General features: G+C 58.8%; 1 protein-coding gene across 2 annotated transcripts in view; it reads left to right on the top strand.

The window, feature by feature from the left end:
- The window catches only part of PPFIA1 (PTPRF interacting protein alpha 1), a 90653-nt gene that overhangs the window by 45131 nt on the left and 29737 nt on the right, over positions 1-15785 (top strand). For both annotated transcript variants that reach the window (XM_039235388.1, XM_039235389.1), the window contains exons 10-16: positions 344-427; positions 2004-2135; positions 3599-3661; positions 4897-4976; positions 7663-7798; positions 10316-10539; positions 12544-12775. In XM_039235388.1, the coding sequence (XP_039091319.1) occupies positions 344-427; positions 2004-2135; positions 3599-3661; positions 4897-4976; positions 7663-7798; positions 10316-10539; positions 12544-12775 (951 nt within the window). The remainder of the gene's footprint in view (positions 1-343; positions 428-2003; positions 2136-3598; positions 3662-4896; positions 4977-7662; positions 7799-10315; positions 10540-12543; positions 12776-15785) is intronic.

A 15785-nucleotide genomic window follows, 5' to 3' on the forward strand; every position in this document is an offset into this window, starting at 1 on the left:
TGCTGCTAAGGAAGCTAGACTGTTGGAACTCACTTCCCAGCTTAGGAAGGTAGCACGCGAGCATTGCTCTCTCCCACCTGCTACTTCCTGCTGTCTGTGCCGGCTGACCCCGGGCGTCCGCGGGGGCGGGGAGGCGGCATCGCGGATCCGGGACCCCGGGGTGGGGACGAGCACGTTGCCGGGCCCGGGTCGCCAGCGCGGGGAGGCCTGCCGCTTCCCACTGGCCCCCGTGAGGCTGGCAGGACGTGTGAGCAGGTGGGGGCCGCTCGTGGCACATGATGCGTGTGCACAGGGTGACTTGCGGGGCCGCCGGCCTGGCTGACCCCCCCGCCGTCGCCCACAGGCCGAGGAGAGACATGGCAACATCGAGGAGAGGCTGCGCCAGATGGAGGCCCAGCTGGAGGACAAGAACCAGGAGCTGCAGCGGGTACGTGTCCCTCCGAGCGGCCGCGCGCCTGGTGGTGCTGGAGGACGGGGCTCTGGCCGGGGTGGGGGGCGCGGGGCCTCGTTTCCCACTCCTCCCCGCGGGGACGCCGGACCCCTTCTCCGCACCACCGGGTACAGTGCTCTCGTGTGCCAGTTATCAGCTGGTGAGTGTGCTGGCACACGGACGGTGTTCTGTGGGCGCTGGGGCCCCATGGGCAGGGTCACGGCAGCTGGAGCCCCCCCTGCCCCCCAGTGCGCTGTGCCCACCGGCTCATCCATAGCTGCTCCTGGTGCACTCAGGACCTCAGAGGCCCCTCGGCCAAACCGGAGGTGCTGGCCTGGGGTGAGGCACGTCCCAGAGGGGCAGTCTGCTTGCTTAGGATGTGATGTTGAGGTCTGGAAATCAGGTCACGGGCCTGACCTCTGTCCCTGAATCCTGAATTACGACTTGAGACAGAAAGCCTCTGGGGCCAAGAATTCGACCCTACCTACTTAGAGATGCATTTCATTGCTCTCAGGGCTAGATTGTAGTTTGCAAGGACAGGTGTAGAGATGGGGATTCTTTTATAACTGAGGCCATTCCAAGGAAACTTTTAAGCTGTTTTGCTTTAAAACCATGGGGTGCTGATCCCCTCTTGGGGGTGGCCAGGGTCTTTTCCGAGTGACGGCAGCGGCGGTGTGTCAGGTGTGGTCGTCTGTGCTTTCTGGTCACTCCTCCCAAGGAAAGAGTGCCGGCACGAGTGTCCTGCAGACGACGAAGCCCGAGCTCAGGGGCCTGAGTCCTGTGCCCTCTGGGCTCCTCCTACCTGGGCGGCCTGGCTGGAGGGCACGGGTCACCCCACCCCCGGCCCCCTGCGCCCTGCCTGGAGGAGCCCCGAGCACTGCCAGCCTGTTCTTGCTGCTGCTGCTTTGTGTCCGTGCGGATATGGCACAGAAACAGGCTTTGTAAACCATGCAGTTGTGGACGGTTTTGTAAAACAGACCTGTCAGCTTTGCTGTTATGTTTGAAAAATACTTGAGGTGGTTAGTCATAATTTAAAAAAAAAATTTCTTTTTTATGTTTTACTTATTTCTGAGAGAGAGACAGGCAGCGTGATCAGGGGAGGGTCAGAGAGAGAGGGAGACACAGAATCGGAAGCAGCTCCAGGCTCTGAGCTGACAGTGGGTTTTTTTTTTACCTTTTGCTTTTGTAAATTGATTCATTTCTTGCCCTGTGAATCCAGCCTCTGTTTACACACGGGAAAATTCCTCGTCCCGTGTGTGGATAAGCTGATCCCCTTAAAAATATGCTCGTTCCTGCATGGAAATCTCCCTCCTGAGTCCCTGTGAGAGCTAACAGCTCAGGACATTCCTGAGGCCCCGCGCACGCACAACGGGACTTTCTAATGAACGATCCCTCGAAGGCTTGTCCCTGCAGCTCCGCCAAGTCTGTCCTGGTGGTGATGCACCAGCGCGCCGAAGAGGGCCGCCCCTGGGCAGGGGTGGCTGGGATAGCATGCGTGTGGTCACACCGGTGCTGCTGGTATGTCAGAGCCCGTGATCGGACTGTTGCTTGAAGCTCGTGTCCTGTCTTTCAGGCACGGCAGAGAGAGAAGATGAACGAGGAACATAATAAGCGTTTATCGGACACTGTTGACAAGCTCCTTTCTGAATCCAACGAGAGGCTTCAGCTTCACCTTAAAGAGAGAATGGCGGCCCTGGAAGACAAGGTAGGACAGCACGGGCGGCTGCCGCGGGCCCTGCCCTCCCAGGGGAGGCGCCCACACTGTGCCCCTGCGGAGCAGCCACCGCGGAGGGTGGAAGAAGTCCAGACTGTCAGCCGCTCCCTGAGTTATGTGACCGGTGTCCTGTCCCTGCCTGATGTGTGTTGGAGGGAAGGTGTGTCTTATGTGTCTGTGAAGGCCCCATAGTAAGTGCTCTGGGCATTTACTGGCTGTGAGTTATTGAGTCACATAGCTCCACTCTCATCAACGACTGGCACAGAAGCAGCCACAGACCGCACAGAACCAGTGGGTGTGGCCGTGTGCCCGTGACCCTGTGTGTACAGACCAGGCGGTGGCTGTCCGTGGTCGGCAGGCCACTGTTGGCCCGCCCCGCGCTGGAACGTGTGTTGGGTGCAGCCCTTGGCCTTGTGCTTGCTTGGGAGCTGCTTTCTGCCTTGTGTAGGAAGACGACACTGTAGGAACGCGCTGTTATGTAAGGGCTCTCCTGTTCCATCTCCTGCTTCTCTCTTTTCATCTGGTTTGGAAAAAGGCTAAGCCTGACTCTTGCGCTGGCATCATGGAAACACTTTAGCTGTAACCGGAGCGAAGGAGGATCGTGGGATCTGTGTCAGAGAAGCTCTGGGGGCATCGGTTGGATTCGGACTTGATAAAACCCTTTCCGGCTCCACCCGTGTCCCTGAAGATGAGCCCAGACTTCCCTAAGATTGGCACTTGGAGGCCCCGTGGTCACTGCTAATGACCCGGCACACTTACTTCACCTAAAACCCGTTGTGGGCACGATGTCAGCCCTGTGGGCCCTTGCCTCACCACCCCCTTGGTCCCCTGGCCAGGCTTTAGTAAGAACGGCTTAACTTGGGCTTGAAGTGTGCGTGGGACACTTTGGCCCGGGTTCCCGAGTGACTGGTGAGTTACAGACCCTGAAAGTGAGTACAGACCAGTTTAACCGATGACAGTAAACGAGCAGCTCGTCACACTTACCTTTAGGAGTTGATCCGTGAGGAACCTGTACACGGACGAATTGTCCCTAATGGCTGGTACTGTGGCTTCAAAGGCAGCGTCCCCTCTGTGGGCCTGGGACCCTGCCTGCTGGTGTTGCCGTACGGCCGCTCCTTCTCTGTGGTGTGCCGTGTTATTTATTTATTTATTTATTTATTTATTTATTTATTTTTAATGTTTTATTTCTGAGAGACAGAGACAGTGTGAGCAGGGGAGGGTCAGAGAGAGAGGGAGACACAGAATCTGAAGCAGGCTCCAGACTCTGAGCTGTCAGCACAGAGCCCGACACGGGGCTTGAACCCACGAACCGTGAGATCATGACCTGAGCCGAAGTCGGATGCTTAACCGACATAGCCCCCCAGACACCCCAAGTGCCGTGTCACTTTAAAGAGAAGCGTAGCCACACTCCTCTTTAAGAATCAACACTGAAGTACTGTCTGTGTCTTTTTCAGAACTCTCTACTACGAGAAGTTGAAAATGCAAAAAAGCAGTTAGAAGAAACACAGCATGATAAGGTACTTCATCTTGATATCATTCAGAGGTCCCCTGAGACCGGGAAGGAGCGGGTGCCCGCTGGGGCTCACCATCCGTCCGCAGCAGCCCCTGCTTTGTCCTGGAGTGGCCCCTCGCTTGCATCTCCGCTGCACCTGCGTCCGGCGGAGTTGGAGCCGAGCAGCATGTGGTTCAGAATTCTGAGCCCTTTCTGGGCCCACTTGAAAGCTAAATGTGCGCATAAACCTTGGGCGTAGTGCAGTGCTGCCCAGCAGGAAGGTGACAGGAGACAGGCATGTCATCCCTAGGTTCTTGTGGCCGCATGTAAGGTCGTAAAGAGAGACGGGTGACGTTTTCATTCAGCCCGATGCAGGCGAAATGTGGTCGTATCATGGACGCAGCATGGGGACGAATGGGCTGCCTCACAGAGGTTTTCATGCTCGGTCCTTGCGACCCACGGAGCGCCTCGGTCCCAGCCCCTGCGGTCAGGGCCCGCCCCGTTTCGGGCGCTTGGGGGCCGCGGGCGGCGCGTAGCGGCTTGTTGGGTGGCCGCAGGTCTTTGTTGGTTTCGCCTGCTGGTTCTGCGTGTGCAGGAGTGAGGCTGGGCTGCTGGGGGGTCTGCGAAGGAGCGCCGCTTCCCCCACCGCCCAGAAAGTCCTGCTCCCGCCTGCAGCGTTGGTAAGTGCTAGTGGCTTGGTGTTTCCCCCTAAAGACCTGCCATGACGGAGACCTGACTGCCGCTGGGGTCTAGGAAGCTAGCGTGACCCGGGGGGTCACTGGAGGGCTCTTGGGGACGCGGTCTTGGGATCCAGGGTTTGGGGCCGGTGACTGCGGCCTTGACCCGTTGTGGTGTTTTTGGTCAACACGTGAGCACACTTGCTGCAAGTAGCTTTTTCATTCTTTTTTAATTGAATTATCATTAACCCATGTGGTGTATCACTTTCAAGGGCACAGCGTATTGTTTCAGCAGCTCCTCATGTTGCTCTGTGCTCGTCACCATAACCGTGGTCACCGCGCATCACCGCGCAGAGGCCGTACCATGTCACGGGCCATGTTCCCTGTGCTCGCGCCTCATCCCCGTGACTGCCTTATCTTCCACCCGGACGCTTCTGCCCTCATCCCCGTCCTCCCCTCTCGTCCACCGCCCCCCTCCTCCCCTCTGGCAACCACGTTTGTGCTCCACGTTTAAGGGTCTGTTGATGCAAACAATCGTGAACCTTGCCTGCAGCACGTGTCGTTGTTGTCTGCTGCTTTGCAGGACCGGCTCCTACTGAACGTGGAAGCGCTGAGGGCTGAATTAGAGCAGACGAGACTGAGAGGCACCACCCTTCACCGTGGGTATGACATTTCCCAGTTCGCAGATCTGTTCCAGATGCGGCTGGGGGCTGTGCCACTTTGAGCAGCTCGCGGTTACACACTGGCACCGTGGGTGGATAGCCGACGCCGGGGGGGCACTTCCGTTCGCCGTGGCTCTGACATGAACCAGCTCCCAGACCTGTGCGTCAGCACCTGCCGTGCATCTTTGAGAGCGAGCCCCTGGCCACGTGGGCAGTGTGACTGAGTGCTGCTCAGGGCTCCGGTAGCTTAGTAGCTGGTGAGAGGGAGAAGTGAAACATCATTCTGGAGGTCGGGCTCGGACACCTAGCAGGCCCAGAGGCCCAGCGGAGCTCGCAGCCGCGGGAGGGGGCGTGGGAGGTAGGGAGCCATTGGTCGGCGTTGTGGTGGGTCAGTTTGCGGCCGTCCTGAGGGTGGCGCTACAGGTGTGGGGATCAGAGGGACCCAGTGTGCCCAGGAGCCGTGGTCCTTTCCACAGGGCCGGTGGGGTCGCCGTGGAGTGGCTGCACGGCCACAATAGTGAGGGACACCTTGACATTCACGGGTTAGCACAGTGCTTGCAGTTTTCTATATTTTTTAAAAGACCCTGGAAGAGGATGACACGTAGTCACTTTAAGCGTTGGGACAGCTGTGAGTCGTCCGTGTGGGAGTGAGTCAGCTGCTTGCAAGCTACGTTCTGCTGACAGTAGTTGTCACCAAGATACTGAGAGGTTTCTTTGCTTCTTTGTAGGAAATAGTCCCCACGTGAGAGTCCCGCTACAGCTCGAGTCGCTGACGGCCTCCCTGGTGTGCGGGAGGTGGGCCGCTCGGGCCACACAGGGGTCTGTGCAGCTGCAGGCGCGGGCTCTCGGGAAGGTCGAGGGTACCCTGTGGCTGCCGCCTCGAGCCTGCTTGTAGGAAAGAGGAGAGGCCCTCCCTGTCCGTGGGGCCCCCGGAGGGGGAGCGAGCGTGTGTCTGGAGAGGGACGTGCACGGGAGGACCAGGGCACGGAGCGGCAGAGGCCAGTGTCCTGAGTGTTACTGCTCAAGGGCTCGGGGACGTGTACGTGTGAGGAGGCCGAGTGAGCGCACAGCGGAGCACGTGGACATGGTGCAAGCCACTGCCACGGAAGCTGGAGTTCTGCAGGGGCGGAGCCGTGCGGGCACCTGGAGGGTGGCACCGTGGGGCAGTTGTGATGACAGAGAAGTTCACGCCCGCCACCCACTTGAGGGGTGCTGGCCAACGTGAAGGATAGAGGGGCCATGTGCTCCCGTGCCGCAGAGGGGGCGACCGTGGTCAAGGGGGGCTTCGCGGTCCAAAGACAGTGGGCAGGCGGCCGGCAGGGGGAGGTGTCTGTTGGAGGCCGTGTCACGGAGGGCTTTCCCGTGTGGTGGTACAGGAGAGGCTGCTGGGTCTGTGTCGCTGTGAGCAGGGGCGGGCCGTGGGGACGGGACTGAGAAGGTGGAGGGCCGGCACGGCCTCACAGCGGGTCTGCATGTGTGCCCTCCTTGAGCAAGGAGAGGTGGTCCGGGTTGCAGAGGTAAAGAGAGGTGACGGACTGACTCCCACATGCAGGCAGGGCAGATAGGAGGGAGCTTTGGGATAGGACTGGATGCGGGGTGGGGGGCCGGCGGACCCAGGACAGGGTGGCAGAGTTAGGGGGACACTCGTGAACCTCAGAGGAGCCACGGACCATCCCAGACCATCGATTGGCCCCACGGCGGTGAAGCTACACCACTGAGCGCAGGGGAGCGGTTCTGCCGGGAGTGGGGGCCGGAGGAGGGGAAGACGGTGTGGAGTGTGGCCGGCAGGCTGTCCGGACTTGGACGTCTTACAAACGAGCAGAACTCTGAGATGGTGCTTCCCAAAGAACATAGACGGGAGTGCGGCGCAGCGCGGGACGGCCTGTCGTGCTGCCTCCGTCTGCGGGCCGCGCAGGCCCCTCTGGCGGGCGTGCATCAGATGAGCAGTTTCTGTCTCCCGAGACCTTGAGGATTTCTGAAAACAAAGGCAGCCGCTCTCCCCAGAGAGCAGGGAGCCACGGGACTCCCGTGTAGGGTTGAGGTGTGGCGGGTGAACCCATGGCTGAAGCCGGGCACGTGGGCTTGCGGGCACTCCTTCACCCCTGCTGCCCGCTTCCTGCTCAGAGCCCTTGCCGAGGGGAGCAGCCGACAGCCCACTTCAGCTCTCCATCCTAGGGGCTCAGGGCTCCGTCACCTCTTCCAGAGACTTCTCTGGCCAAGGTTGTCAGTGGTGTGTCAGTCTAAGTGCACACAGGCCAGAGACGCTTTTGACCTGGAAACACGAGGTGAGCTGCCAGCTCCTGTCCGCGGAAGCTGTGAGCTGGGGTTCCCAGGGCTCCTGCCATCGGGGCCTGAGGCGCCCCCTGGTGGCAGGTGGAGGGACACCTGGGGTCACCTGGCCTTCCACTGAGGGCCTTGGCTGGAGTGACATGTAGGTGCACTTCCTGTCAGTCCAGTCCAGCAGGAGGTGGCCGACTGGCCTGGGGGCAGGTCCTGAGGCGGAGCACACGCCCTGCTCCAAGTCCCGGCTGCGGGGCCGCCCCCTGCTGGGCAGGGAGACCCTGTGTCAGCAGGCCCCGCCAGTCCTTGGAGGCCTTTTTCCATGAACTCGTTTTCCAAGTTGAGGGGCTCTGGGCCGGCTGACACAGTTCACGTCTCTTCTGATAACAGCCTTTCCCCTCTTGCAGCCGACCGCACCTGGGCAGTGTCCCCGACTTCAGGTTCCCCCTGGCGGACGGCCCCACGGACACCTACAGCAGCAGCGCGGTGTTGCGGCGCCCCCAGAAAGGCCGTGCGGCCGCCCTGCGAGACGAGCCTTCCAAGGCAAGGATCCCTGTCCCCCATGGGCCCTTGTGGGGACCCCCCCCGCCCCAGCCCACTCCAGCGTCACCTGCCTTTTCTCTGGCCATGAGGCTGCTCTGGAGCTAAACTGCAGAGAGGCTGCTTTCTCTTTCCCTTCCCCCATTCTCCTTTTGCTGGCTAAGAATTTACTTTTTAAGGCTCTTTTTGTTTCTCTTTAAAGAGTAGAAATGTTGAATAATAAGATAGGACCTCCTGCTGAGCACAGCATGATGCTGATTAGTACGGTTTTGAAACGTTAATGAAGTAAATGAATGCGTGTATTCGTTCTTAAGTAAAAGAACATATTTGGAAGTTTAAGTACTTCCATACTTTTGTTTTGCTCAGTATATCTTTACATACTGGTGCATATTCTGAGCAGTGATGGTCATTGAACATCTGGCTTGGGCCAGACACCATCCTAGACCTAGGGCTGCAGCATGACTGAAAAAACTAGATGAGGGGCCCCCGGGGGCCCCCTCGGTCAAGCATCCGACTCCTGATTTCGGCTCAGGTCACGATTGCTCAGTTTTTGAGATCGCTCAGTTTTTGAGATCGAGTCCCGCAGCTCCGCATCGGGCTCTGTGCTGACCACGTGTGGAGCCTGCCTGGGATTCTCTCTCTCTGCCTCTCCCCCCCTTAAAAGAAGAAAATTTTAGAAAGTAAAATAAAGAGCCGGATGAGGGGCCTGCGCTGCCCAGTGTAGTGAGGAGAGACCAGCGGTGAATGGAAAGCAGCAGGCGCTGTGCGTGTGGGTCACCTGTTGCTGTCTGACAGATTCCTGACAGATCACTGCACGGGGTAGTGGCTTAGAACGAGCATGTGGCAGTTCACCATTTCTAGGAACTTCGGGGGGTCTTGGCTCAGGGTCTGTGAGGTTGTGTCTTACCTGCTGGGGCAGGGCTGGAGGGTGCGCTGCGGGCTCCCCTGCCTGGTGCGGGGGGGAGACCTCAGGCCCTCGCCACATGGCCCTCCGCGGGCTTGGCTGTCCTCACGGAGCGGCAGCGGCTTCCCCAGAGCTGGGGTGGGGAGAGGCAGGATGGAGGCCCCGAGCCTCGGCTGCATCGTCCCGCGAGCTGCACGCCTTCACGTCTGCCGCATTCTGCTCGTGAGAGCCGCGGAGCCAGCCTGCTCAGGGTCGATGGGAGCAGCGAAGGGCTCGTAGCCATGGTTTGAAACCAGCACAGACTGTGTCAGGTTGTAATAAGCAGGGAGAGGAACTTGGGGGTGCCCAGTTGTGGGAGGAGGCGGTGGCCAGGGGGGTATCACCAGGAGGGTGACGTTTGAGCAACGACCGGAAGGAGGGAAGTAGTCGTGCAGATAGATCACAAGGTCCTGCCAGCAAGAGGTGCAGACGGATGGGACATAGAGCATGAGAGAGGGTGACAGGCCGGGGGCCGAGGGGTGGGGCCAAGGGGGCACGTCAGGTGAGCTCCAGCCCAGGCCTTAGGAGGCCTCGACTAGAGAGAAGGATTGGGGCCAGGGAGGCACCTTGAGGCCCGGCCCTTCCAGTGTGGCTGCGGGACGCGGAGGCGGAACTGGCGGCCGCAGGGGCGGGGCCCAGTGACATGTGCTCGGGGAAGGTGGGGGGCGAGGACCCTGGTGGCCTAGTCCAGGAGCAGCTGTGCTGGAGCCTCTCGCCCGAGTTCCAGAGTCTGTGTAGACAAAATAAGGCCAGCTTTCTGGAGAACTTGAACTCCGCCTGGGAGCAGAGATGCGGTGGTAGCGGGAAGAGGCAGGGCCAGAGGCTCTGTGGTTTCTGTCTTGTCATTTTGGAGGGAGAAGGGAAAGCGTTGGAAGTTGATCATCCAGAGAGAGGGCGGATGATGTCCCTGAGCAAGGCGAGGGTTTGCGCCCACAGGTGGGGTGTCCCGGGAGCTGGGGGGGCGGGCAGGGGGCAGGAGTGCCGCCGCTCGCACACATGCCCTGTCCGCGTGCACTGTGCTCACGTGCGCCCTCCCCCCTCGGGCCAGGGGGTCGGGGCCCAGCTGTGGGGGCACCTCTGCCACGGGAGGGCGGCCCCGAGAGGAGCAGGGTGCTCCTGCGTCCTCTGTGCTCCTCCTGCTCGGTCACACCTCCTCGGGAAGGGCGGGCGGGGGCGCCCCAGGGGCTGCACACCCCTGCCTGGAACAGTAGCAAGCAGGGCGGCAGAAGCCAATGGCTTTGTAGCTGCCCCCGGGGGCGACTGACTGGCACCCACGTGTTCTTTTACTTGGGTTTGTTTCTGATCTGGCCACCCCACCACGGGAGTGATGTCACAGGGACGCCTCGCGTCCTGGTAGCCGTGGGCGTTGCAGGGCGGTCTCCGTGGAGGCCACCGTCCTCACCGGTGCCCTGCACGCTGCCACCTGCATACACATCAGCGGCTTGTAAGACGGCGTGTCCCCAGCTTCTTCTGGCTTCTGCTGGAACACTGTCCAGTTCCTGCGAGATGTCTTGTAAGTTCCTCTGATTGCTGCTGTCACTTCCCACCCTTGCTGAGACGGGGTCCCCTGTGCGCAGGTGCAGACTCTGAACGAGCAGGACTGGGAGCGAGCGCAGCAAGCCAGCGTGCTGGCAAACGTGGCGCAGGCGTTCGAGAGTGACGTTGACGTGTCTGATGGCGAAGACGACGGGGACACGCTCTTCAGTCCGGCTGCTCTGCTCTCCCCTGGCGGGCAGGCCGACGCGCAGACGCTGGCCATGATGCTTCAGGAGCAGCTGGACGCCATCAACAAGGAGATCAGGTATGCGTGGCCGGGCACGGCACCGGGGATGACGGTGTCTCTGAGGAATCGTGTCGCTCAGGAACGAGTCCCCCGAATGCTTTCTGAGCATTCCGTGATCATAAAACCCTTTGAGTTCATTTTAAGCATATTGTGCGGTTGCTCTAGGTTATAGGGTTCAGATCACCAGGGCGTGTGTCCACAGGGGTGGTGTCGGTGAGCTCATGTAAGATGTGAGGCAGGATGGAGGGCACTGACGGCACAGCCCGAGAGGGTTGCAGGGGCACCTGGCAAGCACCTGCCATGCTCCCGGGGTCAGCCGGGGTGTGGAGAGCCACGGGCGCATCGGGGACGCCTCCCTGATCCGTGGTGCAGAGGGAAGGCGTGTGGGGCGGGCGCCATGGAGGGTGGGAAGATGTGGAGCGGCCGGCATACCCACTGGTGGGTAGGGAGGAGCAGGGGTGTTTGACGGGGCAGGTGATGGGGGACATAGGGGAGATGTCAGCTCAGCGCACCAGCAAGCGGAAGGTGAGGGAGAGAGCATCCCGTCCACCCCTGTCCAGCCCAAGCGTCACCTCACCCTGCACCCCACAGCGGGTGAGCTGCCGAGGCAGCCGGTGTCCACCTGCCACGGGCGCATCCCCAGCCCCGGATGGAGCCAGCTGGTGTCACACACAGGAGAGCTCAGGGTTTTGGGTTGGCACGTTCCCACTCATGCTTGCGTTTTACTCCCTGAACGTAACGTGTCAACATTGGTCCGTTGTAGAGCAGCAGGTGCTCAGTGGGTGTGTATTTGAGTCATTCTAGGCTCGTCGCTGTCTCCAGGGTGTTTTCCTCCTAGCAGTTATGGTAGCGAGTTTACAAAGCTCCGGGCCTGTGGAGGGAAGAGAATTCAGAGCCCGGCCCGCATGGAGATGGAGGTGACGGGGTAGGCAGGACAGGGGGCCCGGGGGGCCTGAGAGCCGCTCTGTCTGGGAGGCCTGAGGCCACGTGGGGAGCGGACACGTGCCAGTGACCCTGCGGTGGATCCGGGTAGTCACTGTCCACGTGTTGTTCTTGGGAAGCTAGCACGGGCAGACGTGCCCCTTCCTGCCTGCAGCGAGCTGGTGGCGAGGACAGGGACGCTGGCGGGAGAGGCAGGCGGAACTGTGGGCTCTGTGGAAGTCTCCCCTCCTCCTTTGCCCTCCCCCCCCCATCAACCTGGGAGACAGAGAGGGCCCACACATCAGCCTTGCTTTTCGGTAGCGTGTAGCCAGCTAAAAGTGATTTTTCTTCATGCAAGTTGAACAGATAGAAATGATCAGGCCTGTCCAGCGGCTTGTTATCCATAACAAAATAAGCGCTCGGGTGTTGTAAACAGAACTTCGCTTGGAAAGGTTGCTGCGTGGATCCCCTGTGTTAACGCTGGGATAACCAGCCACAGGGGCAGATACCGAGAGCGCTGTTTCCTGACGCACGTACGTGAGTGGTGAAGAGCGTTCACGCTGTGTTCCAAATTAACGGAGTGAAGTTAGCTTGAATCCAGAAATTCAGATGAGGCTGGTGGAAAATTCCAACAAATAATACTTTGAGTGCGCCCTTAAAAATGTCAACTCAACATCTTCATCAAGTCCGGAGACTTCTGCGTTGGGGAACGCAGTCGCTCTGTGCATCGGTTCTTTGATTATGTCAGAGTTCCTGATTTCCAGGTGAAAAATAGGCCCATAAATGTGTCTTAGAATTGGGGAGGGAGCAGTTGGACACGTCACAGCCCCACGTACCCAAGAGCTGGCAGTGAGCAGGGCGCGAGGTCAGACGTGGGGGGGGTGGGAATCACCCTTACGGGGCTCCGTGCCAGTCACCTTGTGTTGCACTGAAATCGGGCACAGGGAAAAGATAAGAAAAAGTAGAAGGGTCTTAAAGCACGGTTTGGCACAGCTGTCCTTGGAGTTCACTGACCTCCGTGTGCGCAGTGTGGGAGCGAGGACAGACTTGTCACGCGGGTGCGTCCACAGGTGAAGAGTGACCTGTTTGCTTTCGTTGTAGGCTCATACAAGAAGAGAAGGAGAGCACGGAGCAGCGGGCGGAGGAGATTGAGAGCCGAGTGGGCAGCGGCAGTTTAGACAGTCCCGGTCGTTTTAGGCCGGCGGGCTCCGGCCCCCCGCACCCCGCGTCCACACTCGTGGGCCCCTCCCCTCCACACAGCGGGCGCTCCACCCCGCGGAGGGGCCCGCACAGCCCCGCCAGGGAGGTGGACAGACTGGGGGTCATGACTCTAGTGAGTATTTGCCTCTTCTCCCTGCGGCGCCTCCCCCACCCCAGCACCCGCCTTAAGCCCCAGACACTACGAATGTGGTTTTGTCCCGTGTTTCACCCAGAAGGAAATCCGGTTGCTGTCACGCTCAGAGGGTTGAGGATTTGTAACACAGACGGCGTTTAAGCGTTCGGCAGTGTCACAGGGACCCGTTAATGGTGCTGGGATGACCGGATTAGCGGTCATCATGAATCCATCAGAGCTTTTATTTGTGTGTAACTTTGGACATGGGCCTGTGCCGGGCACAGCGGCTCCAAGGGGCAGATTCTTGTTTTCTGGGACTCGACAGCTTCACGAGAGTGAAGTGCCCACAGTGTCCCTAGCGTGTAGGAGACGCACAGAGGGAGTCGGTGCGTCAGGGATGCCCAGCAGGAAGGCACAGGGCGCAGTCACAATGCTGAAGTGAAATGAGGCTTAAGTCGGGTCTCTCGAAGATGCACTCGGCCGCGTGCTTGACGCCAGCTCGGGGGTGAGGCCAGCGCGAGCCACACACGTGGACGGCTTCTGGGGGGCACAGGGGCGTCCTTGCGCGTCAGGTATGGGAACGCAGTGACCTTCGGTTCCTGGTGCAAGTGTGCGGCTCTAAAGAAAGTTGTGGAAGGTGGCCGTGTATGTAGCTTGGGCTCCAAGAGCACATCGTCGGCCTCCCACACAAAGTCCTGTTCCCAGCACTGTTCCTGCACGTCTGTCTGTCGGAATCTGTCCGGTCACCGCCCGCTTGCTTCCTAGCTGCCTTGCAGGCCAGCATGTGGTTAGAGCAGCTCGGGGTCACTTCTGTGGCACATGAAGTGGTAACTAGTCCATTTTGTGGTGTTTTGACATAACTGTTTTTATAATTCACCTCATCAGCTAATTAGCTAGTATTTTAAACCCTTTGACGGTCTTATTTGTGGTTTTGTGCTTCTTTCCTCTCAGAGAATTTGTAAGAGTGGTTATGAAAGTGCGCTGTGTGTCGCCCCGTTGTGTTCTGTATGCTGGCTGCCCTTGCGTCTGCCTCCGTGGTTGGTTCTGATTTCCTGTCTCATTCTTTCGTTTGCTGGTCACTATCAGTGCACACCTCAGCCTCGCACCCCTGCCGGTATGTCGTCCCGCCCCCTCTGCTCTCTGCCGTGCCCCCCCCCCCCCGCCCCCAGCATGCTCCCGTGGCCGTGAAACTGTGCTCTGCGGTGTCTGTGGTCAGTCTTGGCTCGCTCATGTCATTGCTCCTTTGTCTGCATTTCTCATTAGATGGCGGGGTTTTTGCCCCAACGGTGACAAATTTTACTTAGCGCGTCACTGTGTAACCCGTGTGGATGAGGGCATGGTACACATGATAATATGTAAACGAAGTGTTTCTTGTGAAGAGGTGAGGCACTGGGCGCAGGCGAGCGGAGGCTGTGTGGTGCCGCTGCCCGTGTTTGGGGCTAGACTCTCATGGGCTTCCTGAGCACCAGGACCGCCTTCCACACAGAAATACGGGACTCCTACGACTAGAGGGGGGTCCACCTGTCATCACGTGTCTGCACAGGGCACCCCCCTTTAACCAGCGGGCTGATCTTCGAAAAGTTTCAAATCAAATTCTAGGTACGGATTTCGCATTCATGTCCAGCAGATCATTAAACAGAGTAGGTTTGTTTGGGGTTATACTGGGTGTTAGGTAACGGCCGGCCGGCTGCGTCCACTCCACTGGGCTGATGCCGTAAATGCGTAACATGGTTTCAACACGGAAAGCAGTTACAGAAAAGTTTAGAATGGACAACTGTTAGATCTCTTTATTATACAGGATGCCGTGTTTTAGTAAGTTGTGTATGCTGTAGTGGAATTTAATCTCCCTGAGAAATAATTTATGCTTTTCCTAGCAAATGTTGAGTAACATATTATGTTTAAATTTGTGGTGGAAAAAAGTTCTATTTTCAATACTGTTGTTTCTAAATCTTATCTCAGCTATATCCGTTCTGTTGTTCTTTTTAAAATATATTTGCCTGTTCTGGTCCTTGAACATGTAACTCCGGAGTGTGCAGTAAATCTGATTTCTCTTCATTTCTTTGCATGCCTCTGTCAGCCTAGTGATTTAAGGAAGCATCGTAGAAAGGTAAAGTGTTTAGTAGTGTGCCCTACCTGTGTTTGTCTGTGGCGTAAGTAGAGTGCCCATCGCTTTGCAGAGAGGGCACTGTGGCTGGGTGACGGTGAGCAGCTGGCCCGTCCCGGCATGCCCTGGAGCCACTGGGTGCTCAGGTGTGGCAGCTGGTTTCCATGGCGCCTGCGAAAGATGCTAGAGCTCGCCTTTCTCATTTGTCTCTTCCTCACTGTGTAGTTACACGTGATATAGAAGTTTCTAGAAAAAGGACTGAAGCAGAGCCAGGGATCTTAGATTTGGGGATTACCAGTTTTGACAGTCCTAGCCAGCAGCGTTCAGGTTGCTCTGAGAGACCACTGGCTGCTGTGTGGAGCACTTCGGGAGTTCGTTACCTCGCCCTCACATACCCCCTGCGAGCCATGGATTGTATGGTGACCCCACTTTCCAGGTGTGGAAACCGAGGCCACAGTGCTGTGCCAACACTGGCCACATCACCACTCTGCCACCCAGCCCACCTTTGCTCAGGTGCCTTCTCTCCTGCACAGTGTCCGGGCTAGGGCGGGGCACCTCCTTGGTCCAGAGGGCTGTGACTTGGGTGTCCCCATTCTCAGGGGACATGCCATGCCTCAGGACGGAGCCCTTGAGCAGAGCGTCTTTCTCATAACTGGGATGCTTTGCTCCCTGGACCCTGCCCCTGTCCCAGATGTGCCCGGCCACGCACTGACAGGGCTGTCTCTCGGATAGGGGCTGGGCGGCCACGGTGGGAGCCCTTCCACTGCGCAGAGCCATGTGGCCGTATAGTTCAAGTGCCAGCTCTGTCACTGGTGGCTCTGTGACCTGGGTGTGTGAATCACCCTCTTTGTGCCCTGGTTTGCTCTCCTGTTAAGTGAGGACAGTGATGGCACCATGGTCCTCAGG

This window comes from Hyaena hyaena, unplaced genomic scaffold, assembly GCF_003009895.1.
Source record: "Hyaena hyaena isolate Hyena2069 unplaced genomic scaffold, ASM300989v1 scaffold_98, whole genome shotgun sequence".
Taxonomy (NCBI): domain Eukaryota; kingdom Metazoa; phylum Chordata; class Mammalia; order Carnivora; family Hyaenidae; genus Hyaena; species Hyaena hyaena.